Source organism: Mobula hypostoma, chromosome 11 (genome assembly GCF_963921235.1).
Source record: "Mobula hypostoma chromosome 11, sMobHyp1.1, whole genome shotgun sequence".
Taxonomy (NCBI): Eukaryota; Metazoa; Chordata; class Chondrichthyes; order Myliobatiformes; family Myliobatidae; genus Mobula; species Mobula hypostoma.
Window position 1 is genome coordinate 94,977,156 of NC_086107.1, and position 26,068 is coordinate 95,003,223.

The window sequence follows — 26,068 nt, forward strand, 5'->3', positions numbered from 1 at the left end:
TTAACTAACTTTTGGATAGGCACATGGATGGTAGAAAAGTTGGGTTGGGGGGTATATAGGAGGGAAGTGTTAGATTGATCTTAAAGTAGGTTAAAAAGTCAACACAACATTGTGGGCTGTATTGTAAATTCGATGTTCTGTGTTTATACTATCTGTGGCTCTGATAGTTCTAGATCAAGAGGTACAGGAACAGAATCACATCTTCTTTAAAGTTTACCCCACTCACTTTAAACAAATGTCCTCTAGACATCTCTACCCTGAGAGAAACATTCTGACTCGGAACAGAGGGACCTTGGCATATGAGGATAGGACACACACACATTGAATAGTGGGGAGTGTCGAGGAGCAGAGGGACCTCAGCGTTCAAGAATAGGACACACACTGTAAATGGTGGAAAATGTTGAGTGGTCAGAGGAACCTCAGTGTACAAGGGTAGGACACACCGTGAATGGTGGGGAATATTGAGAAAGAGAGGAACCTCGGTGTACGAGAGTAGGACACACACCGTGAATGGTGGGGTGGGTGTATTGAGGAACAGAGGGAACTCGGTGTACAAGGGTCAGAGACACCCTACAATCATAGTGAGGACAGTTTACTGAGTGTAGACTGACCCCTTTTCCTCAGATCCCTCCCTTTCTGTGTGCAGATAAGAATATGAAGACACAGCCGGCTAGGTGGACAATCGTTTAATGTAAGAGGAAGGGGGTGTGGGGATGAGGAGGAGATGTGGAGGGGGGGTGGGGTCAAGGTTCCCAAGATGAGTCCCTTCACTGCCAGGCAGGGTCAGCGTGGGGCTCCCTGTGCCCGGAGCCCCCTCTGTTTCAGGAGGTCTCGGGCCCTCCCTACCCCTGCAAAATAGAGGGTTGCCCAGAAGTGCCTGTCATCCTGGGGGACCCGCATCAGCTCGCTGTCTGTCACTTCCCTCCGTTGCCCCCGACCCATCTGCGGGTGGAGGATGCCAAAGAGAACATCCTCAGGGTCCGGGGGCAAACGGGGCACCTGTCTCTGTGGGTCCTCTGTGCCTGTCACCAGCACCTGTTCCCTTGTAGGTTCTTTGCTTGTGGTGATGGCCTCTGCATTGTAAACATCTCTGCCCATAGCCACACCTTCTTTGGTTAGAGACTCTTTGCCTGTAGCTGAAACCTGTTCATAAGATGGTTCTTTGCCTGTAGTGAGAATTTTTGCATAATAGATGTCTTCACTTGTAGGCAGTGATAGTTCATCAGGGGAATCTCTGCCTGTAGCTGTATCCTGTCCAGTTAGAAACTTTTCACCTGTAAATACACCCTGTTTGGTATCAGATTCTTTGCTTGCAGCTGAAGTCCATTCATAAGGCAATTCTTTGCTTGTAGCTACATCCTGTTCAATTATAAACTCTTTACCTGTAGCTTGAGCCTGTTCATAAGGGGATTCTTTGCCTGCAGATGCATCCAGATGATTTAGAAACTCTTCACCTGTAACTGTACTTTGTTCAGAAGTGGAGTCTCCATGTGTAGCCACATCATGTTCATTCAGAGATTCTTCGCCTGTAGATGATGCCTGTTCATAAGTCAAGTCTCCACTTTTAGCCACATCTTGTTCAGTTAGAGACTCTTTGCTTGTAACTGTAGTTTGTTCATAAGTGGATTCTCCACCTGTAGCTACATCCTGTTCCATTAGAGTCTCTTCACCTGCAGCTGATGTCTGTTCATTAGTAGAGTCTCCACCTGTATCTGCATCCATGTTAATTAGAGACTCTTTGCCTGTAGTTGATGCCTGTTCATAAGTCAAGTCTTCACCTGTAGCTAGTGTCTGTTCATAAATGGAGTCTCCACCTGTAGCTACATCCTGTTCAGTTAAAGCCTCTTCGGCTGTAGCCGATGCCTGTTCATAAATGGAGTCTCCACCTGTAGCTACATCCTGTTCAGTTAAAGCCTCTTCGGCTGTAGCCGATGCCTGTTCATAAATGGAGTCTCCACCTGTAGCTTTATCCTGTTCAGTTAGAGATCCTTCACCTGAAACTGTAGTTTGTTCATAAGTGGATTCTCCTTCTGCAGCTAGTGTCTGTTCATAAATTGAGTCTTCACCTGTAGCTACATCCTGTTCAGTTAAAGCCTCTTCGGCTGTAGCCGATGCCTGTTCATAAATGGAGTCTCCACCTGTAGCTTTATCCTGTTCAGTTAGAGATCCTTCACCTGAAACTGTAGTTTGTTCATAAGTGGATTCTCCTTCTGCAGCTAGTGTCTGTTCATAAATTGAGTCTTCACCTGTAGCTACATCCTGTTCAGTTAGAGACTCTTCAGCTGTAGCTGATGCCTGATCATAAGTCAAATCTCCACCTGTAGCTAGTGTCTGTTCATAAATGGAGTCTCCACCTATAGCTACATCCTGTTCAGTTAGAGACTCTTCGGCTGCAGCTGATACCTGTTCATAAGTGGAGTCTCCACCTGTAGCTTTATCCTGCTCAGTTAGAGATTCTTCATCTGTAACTGTAGTTTGTTCATCAGTGGATTCTCCACCTGCAGCTAGTGTCTGTTCATAAATGGAGTCTCCACCTGTAGCTACATCCTGTTCAGTTAGAGACTCTTCACCTGTAGCTGATGCCTGATCATAAGTCAAATCTCCACCCCTAGCTTTATCCTGTTCAGTTAGAGATTCTTCACCTATAACTGCAGTTTGTCCATAAGTGGATTCTCCATCTGTAGCTAGTGTCTGTTCATAAGTGGAGTCTCCACCTGTAGCTATATCATGTCCAATTAGAAGCTCTTCACCTGTAGCTGCTGGCTGTTCATAAGTGGATTCTCCACCTGTAGCTGCATCCTGTTCAGTTACAGACTCTTTGACTGTTGTTGCTGCCTGTTCATAAGTGGAGTCTCCACCTGTAGCTACATCCTGTTCAGTTAGAGTCTCTTCTACAGTTGCTGATAGCTGTTCGTAAGTGTATTCTCCACCTGTAGCTACATCCTGTTCTGTTAGAGACTCTTCACTTGTAGCGAGTGTCTGTTCATAAGTGTATTCTCCACCTGTGTCCACAATCTGTTCAGTTAGAGATGCTTCACCTGTATCAGAAGCCAGCTCATTAAGAGATTCTTCACCTGTTTTAATATCCTGTTCAGTTAGAGACTCTTTGCCTGTACCTAAAACCTGTCCATATGAGGAATTTTCACCTATAGTCAGGATCTCTGCATAATCAGTTTCCTTGCCTGTAAGTGTTGATTGTTCATAAAGGGAATTTCCAGCTGGAGCTGGAGGCTGTTCAGTTGGAGATTCCCCACCTGAGGTCAGGTCCTTTTCATCTGAGGATTCTTTGCTTGTAGTCAGAATCTCTGCATAAAAAGCACCTTTGTCTGTGGTCAGGGCCTGTTCACTTGTGGAAATTTCACCAGTAGCTAGAGCCTGTTTATATGGGAATTCTTCACCTGCATAACTGAAATCTTCATCTGCAGTCAGGGCCTGTTCAGATGGAGGTTCTCCACCAGAATTCTGGATCTCTGCGTAAGATGTGTCTTCACCTATACTCAGAGTCTGTTCACCTGTGGGTTCTTCACCTGAATATATTGTCTGTTCTTCTGTAAATTCTTCACTTGAAGGTATGGCCTGTTCATCTACAAATTCATCGCCTGAAGATATGGCCTGTCCACCTTTAAGTTCTTCACTTGGAAATATGGCCTGTTTGCCTATAGATCCTTCACCTGAAAATATGGTCTGTTCACCTGTGGGTTCTTCACCTGAAGATATGGTCTGTTCAACTGTTGATCCTGCACCTGAAGATATGGTTTGTTCAACTGTTGATCCTTCATCTGAAGATATGGTTTGTTCATGTATGTTGATAGATTCATCACCTGAAGATCCATCATGTTCATCTGTGTATTCTTCACCTGAAGATATGGCCTGTTCACCTGTAAGTTCTTCACCTGAAGATACATCATGTTCACCTATAGGTCCTTCACCTGAAGATGTGTTCTGTTCACCTGTAGGTTCTTCACCTGAAGATATGGTCTGTTCAACTGTTGATCCTTCACCTGAAGATATAGTCTGTTCAACTGTGGGTTCCTCAACTGAAGATATGGTCTGTTCAACTGTTGATCCTTCATCTGAAGATATGGTCTGTTCTCCTGTAGATTCTCCACCTGAAGATAAGGTCTGTTCACCTGTAGGTTCTTCACCTGAAGATATGGTCTGTTCACCTGTGGGTTCTTCACCTGAAGATATGGTCTGTTCACCTGTGGGTTCTTCACCCAAAGATATGGTCTGTTCACCTGTGGGTTCTTCACCCAAAGGTATGGTCTGTTCTCCTGTGGGTTCTTCACCTGAAGATATGTTCTGTTCAACTGTTGATCCTTCATCTGAAGATATGGTTTGTTCATGTATGTTGGTAGATTCATCACTTGAGGATCTATCATGTTCATCTGTGTATTCTTCACCCGAAGATATGGCCTGTTCACCTGTAGGTTCTTCACCTGAAGATACATCATGTTCGGCTATAGGTCCTTCTCCTGAAGATATGGTCTGTTCACCTGTGGGTTCTTCACCTGAAGATATGGTCTGTTCAACTGTCGATCCTTCATCTGAAGATATGGTCTGTTCACCTGTAGGTTCTTCACCTGAAGATATGGTCTGTTCACCTGTAGGTTCTTCACCCGAAGATATGGTCTGTTCACCTGTAGGTTCTTCACCTGAAGATAGGGTATGTTTACCTGTAGGTTCTTCACCTGAAGATATGGTCTGTTCACCTGTAGGTTCTTCACCTGAAGATATGGTCTGTTCAACTGTCAATCCTTCAGCTGAAGATATGGTCTGTTCACCTCTAGGTTCTTCACCTGAAGATATGGTCTGTTCAACTGTCGATCCTTCACCTGAAGTTATGGTTTGTTCAACTGTCGATCCTTCATCTGACGATATGGTCTGTTCTCCTGTAGATTCTACACCTGAAGATATGGTCTGTTCACCTGTAGGTTCTTCACCTGTAGATATGATCTGTTCAATTGTTGATCCTTCAGCTGAAGATATGTTCTGTTCAACTGTCGATCCTTCACCTGAAGATATGGTCTGTTCATGTTTGCTGGTAGATTCATCACCTGAAGATCCATCATGTTCATCTGTGTATTCTTCACCTAAAGATATGGCCTGTTCACCTGTGGATACTTCACCTGAAGATATGGTCTGTTCACCTGTGGGTTCTTCACCCAAAGATATGGTCTGTTCACCTGTGGGTTCTTCACCTGAAGATATGGTCTGTTCAACTGTCGATCCTTCACCTGAAGATATGGTCTGTTCATCTGTGGGCTCTTCATCTGAAGATATGGTCTGTTCAACTGTCAATCCCTCACCTGAAGATATGGTCTGTTCAACTGTCGATCCTTCACCTGAAGATATGGTCTGTTCAACTGTCGATCCTACACCTGAAGATATAGTCTGTTCAACTGTCGATCCTTCACCTGAAGATATGTGTTGTTCTCCTGTAGATTCTCCACCTGAAGATACGGTCTGTTCACCTGTAGGTTCTTCACCTGAAGATATGGTTTGTTCAACTGTCGATCCTTCAGCTGAAGATAGGGTATGTTCACCTGTAGGTTCTTCACCTGAAGATATGGTCTGTTCACCTGTGGGTTCTTCACCTGAAGATATGGTCTGTTCAACTGTCGATCCTACACCTGAAGATATGGTCTGTTCAACTGTCGATCCTTCACCTGAAGATATAGTTTGTTCCACCGTCGATCCTTCACCTGAAGATATGGTCTGTTCTCCTGTAGATTCTCCACCTGAAGATATGGTCTGTTCACCTGTAGATTCTTCACCTGAAGATATGGTCTGTTCACCTGTAGGTTCTTCACCTGAAGATATGGTCTGTTCAACTGTCGATCCTTCAGCTGAAGATAGGGTCTGTTCACCTGTAGGTTCTTCACCTGAAGATATGGTTTGTTCAACTGTCGATCCTTCATCTGACGATATGGTCTGTTCTCCTGTAGATTCTACACCTGAAGATATGGTCTGTTCACCTGTAGGTTCTTCAACTGAAGATATGATCTGTTCAACTGTTGATCCTTCAGCTGAAGATATGTTCTGTTCAACTGTCGATCCTTCACCTGAAGATATTGTCTGTTCATGTTTGCTGGTAGATTCATCACCTGAAGATATGGTCTGTTCACCTGTGGGTTCTTCACCCAAAGATATGGTCTGTTCACCTGTGGGTTCTTCACCTGAAGATATGGTCTGTTCAATTGTCGATCCTTCACCTGAAGATATAGTTTGTTCAACTGTTGATCCTTCACTTGAATATGTGGTCTGTTGAACTGTCAATCCCTCACCTGAAGATATGGTCTGTTCAACTGTCGATCCTTCATCAGAAGATATGGTCTGTTCACCTGTAGGTTCTTCACCTGAAGATATGGTCTGTTCAACTGTTGATCCTTCACCTGAAGATATGGTCTGTTCAACTGTTGATTCTACACCTGAAGATATAGTCTGTTCAACTGTCGATCCTTCACCTGAAGATATGTGTTGTTCTCCTGTAGATTCTCCACCTGAAGATACGGTCTGTTCACCTGTAGGTTCTTCATCTGAAGATACAGTCTGTTCACCTGAAGATATGGTTTGTTCAACTGTCGATCCTTCAGCTGAAGATAGGGTATGTTCACCTGTAGGTTCTTCACCTGAATGTATGGTCTGTTCACCTGTAGGTTCTTCATCTGAAGATAGGGTCTGTTCACCTGTAGGTTCTTCATCTGAAGATATGGTCTGTTCACCTGTAGGTTCTTCACCTGAAGATATGGTCTGTTCACCTGTAGGTTCTTCACCTGAAGATATGCTCTGTTCAACTGTCGATCCTTCACCTGAAGATATGGTTTGTTCAACTGTCGATCCTTCATCTGAAGATATGGTCTGTTCTCCTGTGGATTTTCCACCTGAAGATATGGTCTGTTCACCTATAGGTTCTTCACCTAAAGATATGATCTGTTCAACTGTTGATCCTTCAGCTGAAGATATGGTCTGTTCATGTTTGCTAGTAGATTCGTCACCTGAAGATCCATCATGTTCATCTGTGTATTCTTCACCTAAAGATATGGCCTGTTCACCTGTAGGTTCTTCACCTGAAGATACGGTCTTTTCAACTGTAGTTTCTTCACTTGAAGATACAGTCTGTTCGCCAGGAGACTTCTTGCCCCTTGCCATTGCCTGCTTGGCTGCAGATTCTTGGCCCAAAAATAGGGGCTGTTGGGTTGAAGATACCTTCTCTGTAGCTAGGATCAATGATCCTATAGACTCATTACCTGTAGTCATGGTCTGCTCTGTCAATTCCTCACCTGGTGTCAGTGCCTGTTTGCCACTAGATTCTTTGCCTGAAGACACAACCTGTTCACCCAAAGGTTCTTCATCTGCAGTCAGGAAATGGTCAAACGGAAAGATAAGAGCTGTAGTGAAAGGGTGGTCAAGTGGATACTTCATGCCTATAGCCAGTGATGGTTCTGAAGGAAATACTTTGCCTGTAGTCACAGCCTGTTCAAGAGACAGCTGACCTGTAGTTAGAGGCTGTTCAAGAGATTCCTCACCTGTACTCAAAGCATCTACTTTGGGAATCTTTTTGCCTGTACTCAGGCCCTGTTCTGAGAGAGATTTCTCACCTGCAATCAGGAAGTGGCCCACTGTGATGCCCTTGTCTGTACCTTGGGACTGTGTGGGCTGTGATTCTGCACCTGTAGGTGATACCTGTGGCTCAGTTGTGACTGAGATAACTTCGCAGAGAGCGTCCTCCACTGTGGTCACTGACCCAGGTGCAGACACACCACTGAAAATCAGGGATGGTGGCAAAGGACTTTGTTTGCCTGTAGTTACATTGTGTTCAAATACAGGTTCCACATCCATTGGTAATAAAGATACATCACCTGTAGCCAGTGCCTGTTCAAGAGATTCCTCACCTGTAGTCAGAGTTTGTTCATTTGATTCCTCACCTGAATCCAGGAAATGGCCAAGTGGGAAATTAAGGACTGTAGTGGGAGGGCGGTTGGGTGGATACTCCTTGCTTGTAGCCTGTGACTGTTCCAAAGGAGATATTTTGCCTGTAGTCGGCACCTGTTCAAGAGATTTATGGCTTGTAGTTAGGAAATGGTTAGATGGGAAGTCAACAGCTGCAGGGCGGTCCAAAGGATACTGTATGCCTGTAGCCAGTGATGATTCCAATGGAGATTCTTTACCTGTCGTCAGAGCCTGAGCAAGAGATTCCTCATCTGTAGTCAGTGCCTGTTCAATTAATTCCCCAACTGTAGCCTGAGCAAGAGACTCCTCGTCTGTAGTCAGTGCCTGTTCAATTGATTCCCCAACCATAGCCTGTGCAAGAGATTCTTCGTCTGTAGTCAGTGGCTGTTCAATTGATTCCCCAGCTGTAGCCTGTGCAAGAGATTCCTCGTCTGTAGTCAGCGCCTGTTCAATTGATTCCCTAGCTGTAGCCTGTGCAAGAGATTCTTCGTCTGTAGTCAGCGCCTGTTCAATTGATTCCTCACCTGTCGTTATCACCTGTTCAAGAGGTTCCCTGCCTGAATCCAGGAAATGATCAAATGGGAAGTCAGATGCTGTACTGGGAGGGCGATCAAGTGGATATTTCACTCCTGTAGCTAACGACTGTTCTAAAGGAGATTCTTTGTCTGTAGCCAGCAATTGTTCAAGAGGTTTCTCACCTGTAGCTAGCACCTGTTGAAGAGATTCTTCACCCGTAGTCAGCACCTGTTCAAGTGTCTCCTCACCCGTACTCAGGCCCTGTTCTGTGAGAGATTCCTTGCCTGCAATTGGGATGTGGCCCACTGCCATTTCTTTGCCTGTATTTTGGAGTTTTGTGGGGTGAGAGTGTGTACCTGCAGGTGAGACCTGTGGTTTGGTTGTGACTGAGATAACTTCACAAGGAGCATCCTCGACTGTGGTCACAGATTCAGGTGCAGAAACACCACCCACAATCAGATATGGCAGAGAAGGAGTTTGCACCCCTGTAGACTCATTTTGTTTGACTGTAAGTTCTAAGCCCGTTGGTAGCATTTGTTGCAATCGAAATTTTCCACCTGTAGGAAGTGCCTCTTCCAAAGATTTCTCACCTTTAGCAAGTGTCTGCTCAAAAAATTCCTCACCTGTAATCAGCGCTTGTTCAATGGATTCCTCGCCTGTAGACCAAATGTAGTCAAATGGGAAGTCAAATGCTGTAATGAGAGGGCGGTCGAGTGGATAGTGCATGCCTGTAGCCGGTGACGGTTCCAAAAGTGATTCTTTGCCTGTAGTTAAGGCCTGTTGAAGAGATTCCTCGCCTGTAGTCAGCACCTGTTCAAGAGATTCCCCAGTTGTAGTCAACACCTGTTCAAAAGTTTCGTTCCCTGAGGGCAGTGTCTGTTCAGTTGATTCCTCACCTGTCATTAGCACCTGTTCAAGAGATTGCTCGCCTGTAGGTAGGGTCTGTCCAATTGATTCCTCACCTGTAGTCAGCACCTGTTCAATTGATTCCTCACCTGTCATTATCACCTGTTCAAGGCGTTTCTCACCTGAATCCAGGAAATGGTCAAATGGGAAGTCAAGTGCTGCAGTGAGAGGGCGATCGAGTGGATATTCCACACCTGTAGCCAACGACTGTTCCAAAGGAGATTCTTCACTTGTAATCAGTGCCTGTTCATGAGATTCATTGCCCGTAGGGGACACCACTTCAAGAGCTTCCTCGCCTGTACTCAACGCTTGCTGCTGTGGAAATTTTTCATTTACAACTAGGCCCTTCTCAAGTGGGAGCTCCCTGCTTGTCGTCAAGAAGTGATCAAATTGGAAGCCAGAGACTGCAGGTTGTTGCTTTCTGCCTGTAGGGCCCTGCACACCATCTGAAGGGGTCTGTTGTTTGACTGCAGGACTCTGAACACCTGTAGGGCCCTGAAGTTGTCTGACTGCAGAATCCTGAACTCCACGTGTAGGTGGCTGTTGCCTGCCTACAGGACCACCATCTCCATCTGCAGATGTCTCCTGGGGCCCAGCAAGAGGCTGTGAGTGGGAGCCCACCTCAGAGGTGAGGGAGGTCCGGGACCGGGACCCCCACCCCTCACCCAGCCCCTCTGAGCCATCTGTCCTCAGGCTGTGGCCCTCCTCGCTGTCCAGGTGGGAGTTGTCCAGGCTGGAGAAAGATGAGACCCTCCGCAGGGCACGGCCCTCCCAGGCGTCAGCCCCTGATTCCACCCTGCCCTGACTCCCGCTGGGGTCTTCAATTGCCCCCTCTGCCCCCCACAACCCCTTTTCCTCCCACCACCGCCGCCCTCTCTCCGTCTCCTGGCCTGGCGTTTCGATGGATGGAGTGTCAGGGGCCCCGAGCGACAGGGAGCCCCAGCGCGGTCCAAACAGGAGTCGGACTTCCCAGCCCTCTGCTTCCTCCTCCTCCCCCCTCAACACCCCAGAGTCCAGCAAGGGGGCAGGGACCGTTTCCCTGGAGATGGGGCTTAGGGTGGAGGCTTCGGCGGATCCAGGCCCTGTCTCCCGCTCCTTATGGCCCAGGAGGTTGTCCTGTAGGCCTCTGTCCTGTCCAGGGCCAGGCGGTGGGGTGACAATGATTTCCCCAGCAACAGGGTTTAGAGCAGAGGTTTCAGCAGAACCCGGCCCCTTTAGGCCCCCATCCTGTAGGCCTATGACCAGTTCTGGGCCCTGTGAGGGGGCAGGTCCTGATTCCACAGGTACAGAGGCTTTAGGAGATCCAGGCTCCTTCTCCATCACCTTGGGCCCTGAGAGGCCAGTCCTTAGACCTCTGTCCTCTCCTGGGCCTGGAAAGGAGACAGTCTCTGTTCCCACAGCAACGAGTCCTCTGGATCCCCCAGCATGGGGGACAGGCCTTGGGATGGGAAGGGGCCTGGCGAGTGGTGGCGAGGGGCGGTGGGGGCCAGGGGAGGTCCGGGGGTCCCAGGGTGGGGAGGGGAGGTGGGGTGGAAGGACTGCAGGGGCATGAGGAGGGGTGGCCTCCAGGCGGGGGCTGGCCGAGGGAGGGTGCTGAAACACCCAGGATTCTGAACTGTCCATCTCCTCCCTGCCCTGCGTCCCCCCTCCCGCTCTCTCCCCCTCCTTGTCCCGCATCCTGGCCCGGATGTGGTAGTAGCTGTCCGACAGCCAGTCGTTCTGAGGGAGCGTGGGGGCGAGATGCCCCTTCTTCGCCTCGGCCCGCTGAGTCCGGTGGTCCGAGCTCTGTGGGTGGGTAGGTGGGGAAGGAATGAGAAAGAGAAGATGTGGTGAGAAGACGACCACTGTCATGTCCTATCACCTCCCCTCAACTTTGCGATAGGACATTCCTCTGTCATTTCCGAGAAAGAGGCAACAAAGCCTCCCCAGTTGCTCCAGTGTCGTTCAAGGCCTCATTCCTGTTGCCTTCTTGTCTGTCCCTCACCTGTATACTATCCCAATCCCGACCCGAAAAGCCTTGATCCCAAACCTAGATGAGTCCCCATTGGGATGGAAGTGCAGAGGAAGGGAGTGAGTCTAAAGGTGTTGTAGAGGTCAATGTCGCAGGAACGGGGAAGAAAAATAGGTGGAGGGGTAGGTAGTGTTGAGGAAGCAGGAAGCCTGGACCAGGAAACTGGGCAAAGATGTGACAGATGAATTACAGTGTACGGTCATGCACGCCCTTAGGTAGAAGGAATAAAAACATAGACTATTTCCAAAATGGAGGTGCAAAGGGACTTGGGAGCCCTAAAAATTCTTGCAGATTGAGTAGGTAGTAAGGAAGACAAACACAATGTTAGCATTCATTTGAAGAGGACTGGAACATAAAAGCAAGGATGTAATACTGAGACTTCGTAAGATATTGGTCAGGCCACATTTGGAGCATTGTGAGCAGTTTTGGGCAAGAAAGGATGTGCTGGCATTGGAGAGGGTCCAGAGGAGGTTCACAAGAATGATCCCGGGAATGAAAGAGTTAACGTACGAAGGACGTTTGATGGCTTTGGGCCTGTACTCGTTGGTGTACAGAAGAATGGGGGGGGCGCAGTGCAGATCTAATTGATACCTATTAACCATTGAAAGGCCAGGATATAGTGGACATCGGGAGGGTGTTTCCATTTGCAGATGACACCAAGGTTGGGGGCCACAGTGAACGGTGAGGAAGGCTATCAACGTTTGCAGCGGAATCTGGCCCCGCTGGAAAAATGGCAGATGGAATTTAATGCAGGCAAGTGTGAGGTGTTGTACTTTGAGAGGGCAATCTGGAGTAGGACCTACACAGTAAATGACAGGGCAATGAGGTGTTCGATAGAATACAGATCCGTAATTCCTTGAAAGTGGCATACCAGGTAGATAGGAATATAAAGAGAAGTCCCAGTACCTCAGCCTTCATTTTTTAAAAAAAGTATTGATTACAGGAGATGGGATGTTACGTTGAAGTTGCATAAGATGTTGGTGAGGACTAATTTGGAGTATCCTGTGCAGATCTGGCCAATTACCTACAGGAAAAGCATCAATAAGATTGAAAGAGTGCAGAGAAAATTTACAAGGATGTTGCCTGGATCTGCATTACAGAGAAATGCTGGATGGGTTATTCCCTGGAGCATAGGAGAATGAGGGAGATTTGCTGCAGGCATACAACATTATGAGGGGTATAGATAGAGGAAACACAAGCAGGCTTTTTCCACTGAGGTTGGGTGAAACCAGAACTAGAGGTCATAGGTTAAAGGTGAAAGGTGAAACATATGAGGGGGACCTTTTTCATTCGGAGGTTGGTGAGAGAATGGAATGAACTGCAAGTGGAAGTGCTGGATATGGGTTCGGTTTCAGCACCGAAGAGAAATGGATGGGAGAGGTATGGAGGACAGTGGTTCAGCTGCAGGTCAATGGGACTATGCAGAATAATAGTTTAGCGCAGACTAGATGGGCCTGTTTCTGTGCTGTAGTGCTCTAAGAATCTATTACAACTGGAGAAACAAGGACCAGAGTTCAGAGGAATGAGGGGGACTTTAATTGAAACTTACTGAATATTGAAAGGCCTAGAATCAATTTGGAGAGGACGCTTCCAAGGGTGAGATAGTCTAGGACCAGAGGGAACAGCCTCAGATAGAAGGACATTCATTTAGAACAGAGATGAGGAGAAATTTCTTTGGGAGGGGGCGGTGAATCTGTGGAATTCATTGCCACAGACGACAGTGGAGGCCAAGTCATTGGGTATATTTAAAGTGAAGGTTGATAGGCTCTTGGTTAATAAGGGTGTCAAAGGATATGGGGAGAAGGCAGGAGAATGGGGTCGAGAGGGGTAATAAATCAGCCATGATGGAATGGCAGAGCGGACTTGATGGGTTCAATGGCCCTAATTCAGCTCCTGTGTCTTATGGTCTTGTGGAATGTAGAACATCAGAAGTCCATAGCTTTGGGTGAGGTGCCAGAACACTGGAGGGGAGCAAGAGCTGTGTCTTTATTCAAGAAGGGAGGGCAGAGGAAACTCAGGGAACCTCTGACCAGTGAGTTTAACATCTGCCCTGAGGAAGTTATTGGGGTGGTTCTGAGGGATAAGGTTTCTGAGCATCTGCAAAGATGGGAGTTGATTAAGGGGAGTTAGCATGGGCTTTCTCAAAGGCTCAAAGGAAGGTTATTATCCAAGTGTATATATATATATATATCACCTGGGATTCCATTTCCTTGTGGGCATACTCAATAAGTCCCTAACAGAATAATTACCGCAATAGAATCAACGAAAAACCGCACCAACTGTGCATTCAACCAGTGTGCAAAAGACAACAAACTGTGCAAAGACAAAAATAAATAAACAAACAAACAAACAAACAAACCAATAAATAAATAAACAATGAATATCGAGAAGGTGAGATGGAGATGTTGCGGGAACAGTTCAGTGATGTGGCGAGTGAAGTTATCCCCTTTGGTTCCAGAGTCAAGGGGTAATAACTGTTCCTGAACCTGGTGGTGTGGGTCCTGAGGCTCCTGTACCTTCTTCCTGATGGCAGCAGCGAGAAGAGAGCATGTCCTGGATGGTGGGGGTCCCTGGTGATGGTTTGCGTGAGAGATCACATCCCAGGTTTTTCTAAGAATTGAGCCAGAAGGCCAACAGGGGGAGGGTAGTAGATGAGACCTACGTAGATTTCAGTAAGGTCTGCGATAAAGTTCCACGTGGCAGGTTGCAAGGTTAGATCTCATGGGATCCAGGAAGAATTCACGAACTGGACACACGGTTGGATGGCAGGAAGTGAAGGTGAGGGTGGACTGTTGTTTGTCAGACTGGAGACCTGAGACCAATGGTCCCCCCCCCCCCACCACAGTGTTGGGACGTTTGCTGTTTGTCACCTGTCTCGATGATTTGCGTGAGAATGTACAAAGCATAGTTCGTAAATTTGCAGAAGACATTAAAATCAGTGTTGTGAACAGTGAAGATGGTTATCGGGAATTACAGGGGGTTTTTGATCAGCAGAGTGAGTGGGCCGAGGAATGGCAAATGAAGTTTAGTTCGGATAAACGTGAGGTGTTGCACTTTGGGAGAGTTGGGTAGCGAGGTTGCAGGTGACTACAGCGTGAGGAAGTGTGAGAATGATGTACTTTGGAATGAAGGATAGAGGTGTAGGGAGGGAATTCAGGAATCTCATTTCCAATAGGACACAAAACACTGCAGGAACTCAGCAGGCATAGAGGGACTAAACGGTTGACATATTGGGCCAATACCCTTCATCAGGACTGGAAAGGAAGAAATCCCAGTTTAGAATTCCCTCAAGGTTAACGTGCAGGTTGAGTCAGTAAAAATGAAGGGAAATGCAATGCAAGTTTTCATTTGAAGAGCATATAACAGCGAGAATGTAATGCTGAGGCTTTATAAGGCATAAGTCAGACCACATTTGTATAGAACCAAGAACAGTACAGCACAAGAAAAGGCCATTCGGCCCACAATGTTATGCTGAACTAATTAAACTAGTAATTAAATATCTAACTAAACTAATCCATTCTGCCTACACAATGTCCGCAGCCTACCATTCCTTTATTTAGAGGGAAATGCCTCTATTGTATTTTCCTCCAAAACCACCCCTGGCTGCACGTTCCAGGAATGCACCCCTCCTGTGTGAAATACGTCCTGCACCCCTCCTTTGAACTTTCTGCCTCTCACTTTAAACACACCTCCTCCAGTTTTTAATTTTACCTATAAGCCACATTTTCATCTGGGAATCCTTTATGCACCAAGAGGTCACATTTTTTTTAAGCATGTCGTACCAGACATCACGTGATTAACCGGGTCACGTTATGAACGTTCCTGACTCGCCCCTTGTATTTTTTATGAGGCCGAGTGGCTAGCTCGACACTCAACCTGGCACGGATGGAAAGCGCGCTCGGGGGTGGCCCGACCTGGATTCGAACTCGGGAACCTTCGCTCCGGAGTCCGGCGCTGATCTCACTGCGCCACCAGCCGGCCTAGAGGTCACATTATAGCTGCACAAGACGTCAGAGAGGCCACATTGGAGGGACTGTGTGCAGTTCTGGTCACCAAGCTATAGAAAGTGTGGGATTCAGCTGGAGGAGGTACAGGAAAGATTCGTCAGGACGTTCCCGGGATCGGAGGGCTTGAATGATAAGGAGAGACTGATCAGGGCTGGAACTGGCTTCCCCGGAGCGAAGGAGACTGAGAGAGTGACCTGACATAGGTTTTTACAATCTCGGAAGCGGATGGTCACGGTTCCTCTCACCCGGGGAGGGGAGTCTAGACCCAGAGGGCACAGATTTAAGGTGAGAGGGGCGAGGTTTAAAGGGGCAGGCTTTCCCACGCAGAGGGTGGTGGGGATCTGGATTGAGCTGCCGGAGGAAGTGGGAGAGGTGGTTACAATGAAGACACTCGGACAGGTACATGGATAGGGAAGGTTCAGAGGGATACGGGCCTAACATGGAGAGATGGGACCAATTCATGAAGAGATTTTGATACACTAATGAGTTGGGTGGCTCCTTAAGATTGACACAGCCAAGTGGGTGAGGGGGGCAGGAAGTGGGGATAAGTTCCCACTACCTATTAAATGCTCCCAATGGCGTGCATCTTAAATAGCCTCTGACAGTCAAGTCCAGCTCCCGGCCTTCACATGTGGCTTAGCTACTAAGCCCGGCGGAACCGTTTCTACTGGCAGGAGAGGGGGCAAAGGCGGGTTACTGGCACCTTAAAACCAGTCGCTTCGGGCAGATGGGGCTCGTCAGTAATGGTTGGCAGCTCATCTTGGAGAAGGAAAACTCTGATCTCAAGCCTTCAGTGCCTTGCGGCTACACCCACTCATGGGGAAGGCTTCGGGAGTAAACCCTGAGGGAAAAGACCGGAGCTGGAGGCTGGAGTCCCCAAGGCAGACCTACAGCGAGTTCACCGCTGACTGGCAACTCCTGCGACGCCGGTCTGTAGGGGTCTCAGCTGTTCCTTTGGATTCATCCGCTGCACGGGGGTGGGGGGGCAGGGGGGAGCCTGCCGCGTGGGCAACAACTTCCTCTCCAAACCGCGCTACCCTGACTTGTGTAGACAGGCGGGATGCAACATCCATGATTGTCCCCGACCGAGAGGGCCTCAATGGGTCGGGTGAAAGGGCCCGTTTCTGTGCTGTCCGACGCCCTGTATCTGTGTAACGGAGGTGGTGGCGTGGCTGGGATGGGGGCAGTGGAGATTAAGCTGGACAGGGTGTGGGAAAGATTCACCCGGGTGCTCCCAGGACTGTTGGGCTTGAGCTATAAGGAAAGACTGGGCAGGCTGGGACTGTTTTCCCTGCAGAATCCCGAGTGGTGACCTGACAGTTTATAAAATCACCAGGGGTGTAGATAGGATGGATGGTCATGGTTTCTCCCCCCCGGGGAGGGGAGTCTAAACCCAGAGAGCACAGGTTTAAGGTGAGAGGGGAACGGTTTAAAAGGGCAGGTTATCCCACACAGAGGGTGGTGGGGATCTGGATCGAGCTGCCGGAGGAAGTGGGAGAGGTGGCTACAATGAAGACACCCAGACAGGTACGTGGATAGGGAAGGATCAGAGGGATTCCAGCCCAACGCAGACCAGCTCACAAAGGGATTTTTATAATGAGCTGGGTGATTCCTGAAGATTTTTGCTGACAGGGAGGATGTGGGGATAATCTCCCAATACCTATTAAATGCTCCCAATGGTGTGTGTCCCAGATAGCCTCTGACCACCAAGTCCAGGCCCTGGCCTTCACGTGGGGCTTAGCTACGAAGCCTGGCGGAACCGTTTCCGCTGACGGGAAAAGGGGCAAAGGCGGGATACCAGTGTCTTAAAGCCAGCAGATTCAGGTAGATGGGGCTTGTCAGCTGTGATTAGCAACTCATGTTGGAGACGGAAAACTCTGATCTCAAACCTCCGCTGCCTTGTGGCTACACCCACTCACGGGGAAGGTTTCGGGAGAAAATCCCAAGAAAATATCTGGAGCTGGAGTCCCTAAGGCAGTCCTACTTTGAGTTCATCACTGACTGGCAACTTCTGCAATGCCCCTGGTGCCAAACTGTATGGGTCTCTGCTTTTCCTTTGGATTCATCAGCTGTGTGGAGAGGGGGAGCCTGTTGCATGGGCAACAGCTTGCTCACCATATCGTACTGCCCTGGCTTGTGTATCTTGTAGAAAGTTCATTCACAATATGCATGGTGGATCCTGACCAACAGAGGGCCTCAAAGAGTTGGGTGCCTGTTTTGTGTCTGTGTATGTATGTATGTCTGTGTGTGAGACACAGGGGGGCGGAGAGAGAGGGAGAGAGAGAGAAACAAACAACAAAATAACCCTGTACCAACATCCTCTCCAAACCTCAACCCCATCTCTCCCCCCCCCCAAAATATCTCTGTCCTAGGACCAAGGATCCAGTGAGGAGAGTTCCAAAGACTCCGTACCCTCTACAGAAAGAAAGTTCTCCCCAAATCCATTCCCAAAGGGAATCTCCACTCCACAGTTGATTGGGATTTGCAGATCTCAAAAATTGGTGGAGAGTGTGGAAACTTGTCAAAGGATAGATCAGTGGGTTGGAGATGTGGGTGGAGAAATGGCAGATGCAGTTTAAGTTAGATCAGTGTGAGATGTTACACTTTGGAAGGTTAAAGCAGGGTAGGATTTACACAGTGAGCGGTAGGACACTAAGGAATGTGGTAGAACAGAGGGATCTGGGAATCTGGGATCTGGGAACAGGTCCATAATTCCTTGAAAGTGGTGTCATAAGTAGATAGGTCATAAAGAGAGCTTTCGACACATTGGCTTTCATAAATCAGGGCATTGGTATTGGTTCATTATTGTCACTTGTACCAAGATACAGTGTAAAGCTTGTCTTGTTTGTATAGATCAAATCATTACACAGTGCATTGAGATACAATAGGGTCAATCAATAACAATGCAGAAGTTGGGTTGTTATGTTGACGTATAAGATGTTGGTGGGGCCAGATTTAGAGTACTGTGTGCAGTTCTGATCGCCTACCTACAGGAAAGGTATCGATAAGTTTAAAAGAGTACAGAGAAAACTTACACAGATGTTGCCTGGACTTGAGGACCTGAGTTATCGAGAAAGGTTGAATAGGTTAGGACTTTAATCCCTGGAGTGTAGGAGAATGAGGGGAGATTTGATTGAGGTATACAAAATTATGAGGGGTATCGATAAAGTTGGGTGTCAGGGTGGAGATTGTCTCTACCAAAGGAGGTGTAAGGCACTCCTTCCCTCCACTAGCCTGCAGGTCACCCTTGGACAAGTTGTAGCACCAGCTTATCTCCTGATCAAGGTCACGTGAAGCCATGGGGGCTGGGAGTGGATGGTCGTATGAGCAGCTGATGCACATCACAAGTCCTGGTTATGCGACCACTGATGCCAGGGGGACAATCTCCAAAGAGTATTGGTAAAGAAGGCAATAGTAAACCACTTATGCAGAATGAACCAAAAACAATCATGGTCATAGACCATGATCGCCCACGTCATACGACACGGCACATAATGATGATGATAGGGTGAGTGAAAGCAGGCTTTCTGCCCTCCGTGAGATGACAACTAGAGGTCATGGGTTCAGGGTAAAAGGTGAAATATTTAAGGAAAACCTGATGGGGGAGCTTCTTCACTCAGAGAGCGTGGAACGAGCTGTCAGTAGAAGAGACGGTTGAGGATTCAATCGTAACATTTCAGAAAAGTTTGGATAGGTACGTGGATGGGAGGGGTTTGGAGAGATATGGTCCGCATGCAGGTAGATGGGACTAGGCAGAAGAGCCGGTTAGCACAGACTAGATGGGCCAAAGGGACTTTTTCTGTGCTAAAATGCTCTATGACTCTGTCTCTCAATGTAAGATGGAAGCACATGGCTAACGGTGGGACCGCTAGCAGCCTTTATTCACCGGGGTGTGAAGCACAAGAGTGGGGAGGTGAAGCCCCCCAGTGTTACAACCCATGGGTCAGAACCCAGCCCGAGCACTGGGTGAAGTTCAGTTCCCTGCACCACCGGGAGAGGGTGATGGCGCTGGAGAGGAGCGCAGAGGCAATACCCCAGCACTGTCTCAGGTACAAGGGTAGAGGCTGGGTCCGCTCTCCCTGGAATGGAGGAGGATGAGGGAGGTGTACACAATGGCTAACCCTTCATCTCTGGAATCAACCTGGTGAACCTATTCTGCACCAGTTCCAAATAAATCTTTCCTCAAGTAAGGAGACCAGAACTGCTCGCAGTACCCCAGGTGCGGCCTCACCAGTACCCTGCACAGTTGAGGCATAACCTCCCTGCTCTTAAATTCGATCCCTCTAGCAACAAAGGCCAACATCCCATTTGCTCTCTTGATAACTTGTGGCCACTGATGTGCCTGTTTCATCTCGTTCATACTTTTTTTGTGCAGGGGAGGGGGATTTGGAGGTCAGCGTGCCTGTTCGGATTTATTCGTCTTTTTGTGCAGGAGGAGTGATTTGGGGGTCGATATGCCTGTTCTGTTTTGTTTGTTTTGTTTTTTTCCGCGGGGTGGGGTGGTGGATTGGGCACTGATGAGCGTGCTGCCTTCCTTGCCTTGGGTTTTATGGCTACCCGGAGAAGAAGAATTTCAGAGTTGTATACTGTGATAATAAATGGACCCTTGACCTTTGACCTGCGAACCAGCCTTGTCCCTCTACGTCCATACCCTCTGTTCCCTGCACATCTGTGTGTCTAAGAGCCTCATAAACATGTCTATCGTACCTGCCTCCACCACCACCCCTGGTAGCACGTTGCAATCACCCACCCCTCTCGGTGTAAAAACTTGCCCCGGATATCTCCTTTGAACCTACCCCCTCTCACCTTCAATGAATGCCCACTGGATATTAGGCATCTAAACCCTGAGGAAAAGATCTGGCTGTCTACTCTATCTATGTCTCTCATAATCTTATAAACCTCTGTCAGATCTCCCCTCAATCTCCGCCACTCCAGGGAGGGCAACCCAAATTTGTCCTACCCCTCCTGCCCCCTAATCCAGGCAGCATCCTGGTGAGTCTCTTCTGCCCCCTCCCCAAAGCCCCCCTCCCACACCCTTCCTGTAATGGGGTGACCAGAACAGAATGCAGTTCTCCAGATGGGAACTAGCTTCCCCTCTCCGAGACCGGGGTTTGGATTGCCGGGGCAGGGGAGGGGACACGGTGGAGGTTCTAGGATGTCGGCAAGCTGGGGCTGTTACGCCGCTCACCAACCCCATCAGCCTCCGGGTTTGAGCTGTTCCGACTCTCCGGATGGTGGGTAGCTGATGCAGTCCCATTAAAGGCTCAGGCCCACCCATACTAATTGGCGGCCATGTTTTGGCGACAGAATTTTAATATTTAAAGATCACCTAATCCGAGGTTCAGTGCTCAATCATCAGCTGCACTTTGGACTCTTGTCTTGCTTCTGGTTTAGAAACCTGTCTTCATTTCAGTTTCATATCCTGCCTTGATTCTAGTCTCAGATACTCCAGCACTGGGGTCCTATCCATCCTCACCTAGGTCTCTCGTCTAAGAGACGTGGTGGTGAAGGGGCGAGGGAGATGATGCAAAGGTCAGAGGTGGGACATTGGGCAGGGGGAGATGATGCAAAGGTCAATGATGGGACACTGGGCAGGGGGAGATGATACAAAGGTCAATGATGGGACTCTGGGCAGGGGGAGATGATGTGAAGGTCAGGGATGGGACTCTGGGCAGGGGGAGATGATGTGAAGGTCAGGGTTGGGACTCTGGGCAGGGGGAGATGATGCAAAGGTCAGAGGTGGAACACTGGGCAGGGGGAGATGATGTGAAGGTCAGGGATGGGACTCTGGGCAGGGGGAGATGATGTGAAGGTCAGGGATGGGACTCTGGGCAGGGGGAGATGATGTGAAGGTCAGGGATGGGATTCTGGGCAGGGGGAGATGATGTGAAGGTCAGGGATAGGACACTGGGCAGGGGGAGATGATGCAAAGGTCAATGATGGGATACTGGGTGGGGGAGATGATACAAACGTCAGCGATGGGACATTGGGCAGGGGGAGATGATGCAAAGGTCAGCGATGGGACACTGGGTGGGGGGAGATATACAAAGGTCAGGGGTGGGACACTGGGTGGGGGGAGATGATGTGAAGGTCAGGGATGGGACTCTGGGTGGGGGGAGATGATGTGAAGGTCAGGGATGGGACTCTGGGTCAGGGGAGATGATACAAAGGTCAGGGATGGGACTCTGGGCAGGGGGAGATGATACAAAGGTCAGGGATGGGACAGTGGGTGGGGGGAGATGATACAAAGGTCAGGGATGGGACACTGGGTGGGGGGAGATGATGTGAAGGTCAGGGATGTGACACTGGATGGGGAGAGATGATGTGAAGGTCAGGGATGGGACACTGGGTGGGGGGAGATGATGTGAAGGTCAGGGATGGGACACTGGGCAGGGGGAGATGATGTGAAGGTCAAGGATGGGTCACTGGGTGGGGGGGGTGATGATGTGAAGGTCAGGGATGGGACACTGGGCAGGGGGAGATGATGTGAAGGTCAGGGATGGGACATTGGGCAGGGGGAGATGATACAAAGGTCAGGGATGGGACTCTGGGTGGGGGGAGATGATGTGAAGGTCAGGGATAGGACACTGGGTGGGGGGAGATGATGTGAAGGTCAGGGATAGGACACTGGGTGGGGGGAGATGATGTGAAGGTCAGGGATGGGACACTGGGCAGAGGGAGATGATGTGAAGGTCAGGGATGGGACACTGGGCAGGGGGAGATGATGTGAAGGTCAGGGATGGGACACTGGGCAGGGGGAGATGATGTGAAGGTCAGGGATGGGACACTGGGCAGGGGGAAATGATGCGAAGGTCAGGGATGGGACACTGGGCAGGGGGAGACGATACAAAGGTCAGTGATGGGACTCTGGGTGGGGGAGATGATGTGAAGGTCAGCGATGGGACTCTGGGTGGGGAGAGATGATACAAAGGTCAGCGATGGGACACTGGGTGGGGGGAGATGATGTGAAGGTCAGCGATGGGACACTGGGTGGGGGGAGATGATGTGAAGGTCAGGGATGGGACACTGGGTTGGGGGAGATGATGCACTGGGCAGGGGGAGATGATGTGAAGGTCAGGGATGGGACACTGGGCAGGGGGAGATGATGTGAAGGTCAGCGGTGGGACACTGGGCAGGGGGAGATGATACAAAGGTCAGCGGTGGGACACTGGGCAGGGGGAGATGATGTGAAGGTCAGCGGTGGGACACTGGGTGGGGGGAGATGATACAAAGGTCAGAGGTGGGGCACTGGGCAGGGGGGGATGATGTGAAGGTCAGCGGTGAGACACTGGGTGGGGGGAGATGATACAAAGGTCAGAGGTGGGGCACTGGGTGGGGGGAAATGATGTGAAGGTCAGTGGTGGGACACTGGGTGGGGGGAGATGATACAAAGGTCAGAGGTGGGGCACTGGGCAGGGGGAGATGATGTGAAGGTCAGTGGTGGGAGATGATACAATGGTCAGAGGTGGGGCACTGGGTGGGGGGAGATGATACAAAGGTCAGAGGTGGGGCACTGGGCAGGGGGAGATGATGTGAAGGTCAGCGGTGGGACACTGGGTGGGGGGAGATGATACAAAGGTCAGAGGTGGGGCACTGGGCAGGGGGAGATGATGTGAAGGTCAGTGGTGGGAGATGATACAATGGTCAGAGGTGGGGCACTGGGTGGGGGGAGATGATACAAAGGTCAGAGGTGGGGCACTGGGCAGGGGGAGATGATGTGAAGGTCAGCGGTGGGACACTGGGTGGGGGGAGATGATACAAAGGTCAGAGGTGGGGCACTGGGCAGGGGGAGATGATGTGAAGGTCAGTGGTGGGACACTGGGTGGGGGGAGATGATACAAAGGTCAGAGGTGGGGCACTGGGTGGGGGGAGATGATACAAAGGTCAGAGGTGGGGCACTGGGCAGGGGGAGATGATGTGAAGGTCAGCAGTGGGACACTGGGTGGGGGGAGATGATACAAAGGTCAGAGGTGGGGCACTGGGCAGGGGGAGATGATACAAAGGTCAGAGGTGGGGCACTGGGTGGGGGGAGATGATACAAAGGTCAGAGGTGGGGCACTGGGCAGGGGGAGATGATGTGAAGGTCAGTGGTGGGACACTGGGTGGGGGGAGATGATACAAAGGTCAGAGGTGGGCCACTGGGTGGGGGGAGATGATACAAAGGTCAGAGGTGGGGCACTGGGTGGGGGGAGATGATACAAAGGTCAGAGGTGGGGCAATGGGCAGGGGGAGATGATGTGAAGGTCAGCGGTGGGACACTGGGTGGGGGGAGATGATACAAAGGTCAGAGGTGGGGCACTGGGTGGGGGGAGGTGATACAAAGGTCAGAGGTGGGGCACTGGGCAGGGGGAGATGATACAAAGGTCAGAGGTGGGGCACTGGGCAGGGGGAGATGATACAAAGGTCAGAGGTGGGGCACTGGGTGGGGGGAGATGATACAAAGGTCAGAGGTGGGACTCTGGGTGGGGGAGATGATACAAAGGTCAGAGGTGGGGCACTGGGTGGGGGGAGATGATACAAAGGTCAGAGGTGGGACTCTGGGTGGGGGAGATGATACAAAGGTCAGTGGTGGGACACTGGGTGGGGGGAGATGATACAAAGGTCAGAGGTGGGGCACTGGGTTGGGGGAGATGATACAAAGGTCAGAGGTGGGGCACTGGGTGGGGGAGATGATACAAAGGTCAGAGGTGGGGCACTGGGCAGGGGGAGATGATGTGAAGGTCAGTGGTGGGACTCTGGGTGGGGGGAGATGATACAAAGGTCAGAGGTGGGGCACTGGGTGGGGGGAGATGATACAAAGGTCAGAGGTGGGGCACTGGGCAGGGGGAGATGATGTGAAGGTCAGTGGTGGGACACTGGGTGGGGGGAGATGATACAAAGGTCAGAGGTGGGGCACTGGGTGGGGGGAGATGATACAAAGGTCAGAGGTGGGGCACTGGGCAGGGGGAGATGATGTGAAGGTCAGCAGTGGGACACTGGGTGGGGGGTGATGATACAAAGGTCAGAGGTGGGGCACTGGGCAGGGGGAGATGATACAAAGGTCAGAGGTGGGGCACTGGGTGGGGGGAGATGATACAAAGGTCAGAGGTGGGGCACTGGGCAGGGGGAGATGATGTGAAGGTCAGTGGTGGGACACTGGGTGGGGGGAGATGATAGAAAGGTCAGAGGTGGGGCACTGGGTGGGGGGAGATGATACAAAGGTCAGAGGTGGGGCACTGGGCAGGGGGAGATGATGTGAAGGTCAGCGGTGGGACTCTGGGTGGGGGGAGATGATACAAAGGTCAGAGGTGGGGCACTGGGTGGGGGAGATGATACAAAGGTCAGAGGTGGGGCACTGGGCAGGGGGAGATGATACAAAGGTCAGAGGTGGGGCACTGGGCAGGGGGAGATGATACAAAGGTCAGAGGTGGGGCACTGGGTGGTGGGAGATGATACAAAGGTCAGAGTTGGGGCACTGGGCGGGGGGAGATGATACAAAGGTCAGAGGTGGGGCACTGGGCGGGGGGAGATGATACAAAGGTCAGAGGTGGGGCACTGGGTGGGGGGAGATGATACAAAGGTCAGAGGTGGGACTCTGGGTGGGGGAGATGATACAAAGGTCAGAGGTGGGGCACTGGGTGGGGGGAGATGATACAAAGGTCAGAGGTGGGACTCTGGGTGGGGGAGATGATACAAAGGTCAGAGGTGGGGCACTGGGTGGGGGGAGATGATACAAAGGTCAGAGGTGGGACTCTGGGTGCGGGAGATGATACAAAGGTCAGTGGTGGGACACTGGGTGGGGGGAGATGATACAAAGGTCAGAGGTGGGGCACTGGGTGGGGGAGATGATACAAAGGTCAGAGGTTGGGCACTGGGTGGGGGAGATGATACAAAGGTCAGAGGTGGGGCACTGGGTGGGGGGAGATGATACAAAGGTCAGAGGTGGGACTCTGGGTGGGGGGAGATGATACAAAGGTCAGAGGTGGGGCATTGGGCGGGGGGAGATGATACAAAGGTCAGAGGTGGGGCACTGGGTGGGGGAGATGATACAAAGGTCAGAGGTGGGGCACTGGGTGGGGGAGATGATACAAAGGTCAGAGGTGGGGCACTGGGTGGGGGAGATGATACAAAGGTCAGAGGTGGGGCACTGGGTGGGGGGAGATGATACAAAGGTCAGAGCTGGGGCACTGGGTGGGGGAGATGATACAAAGGTCAGAGGTGGGGCACTGGGTGGGGGAGATGATACAAAGGTCAGAGGTGGGGCACTGGGTGGGGGAGATGATACAAAGGTCAGAGGTGGGGCACTGGGTGGGGGGAGATGATACAAAGGTCAGAGCTGGGGCACTGGGTGGGGGAGATGATACAAAGGTCAGAGGTGGGGCACTGGGTGGGGGAGATGATACAAAGGTCAGAGGTGGGGCACTGGGTGGGGGGAGATGATACAAAGGTCAGAGGTGGGGCACTGGGTGGGGGGAGATGATACAAAGGTCAGAGGTGGGGCACTGGGTGGGGGGAGATGATACAAAGGTCAGAGGTGGGGCACTGGGTGGGGGAGATGATACAAAGGTCAGAGGTGGGGCACTGGGTGGGGGAGATGATACAAAGGTCAGAGGTGGGGCACTGGGTGGGGGAGATGATACAAAGGTCAGAGGTGGGGCACTGGGTGGGGGAGATGATACAAAGGTCAGAGGTGGGG

At 50.3% G+C, this 26,068-nt stretch overlaps 1 protein-coding gene across 2 annotated transcripts in view; it reads right to left on the reverse strand.

Annotated features, from left to right (window-relative positions):
- Window positions 1-166: 166 nt before the first annotated feature.
- The window catches only part of LOC134353960 (hornerin-like), a 38,122-nt gene continuing 12,220 nt past the window's right edge, over window positions 167-26,068 (reverse strand). For both annotated transcript variants that reach the window (XM_063062560.1, XM_063062561.1), the window contains exon 3: window positions 167-11,160. In XM_063062560.1, coding sequence (XP_062918630.1) covers window positions 784-11,160 — 10,377 coding nt within the window. In that variant the 3' untranslated portion in view covers window positions 167-783. The remainder of the gene's footprint in view (window positions 11,161-26,068) is intronic.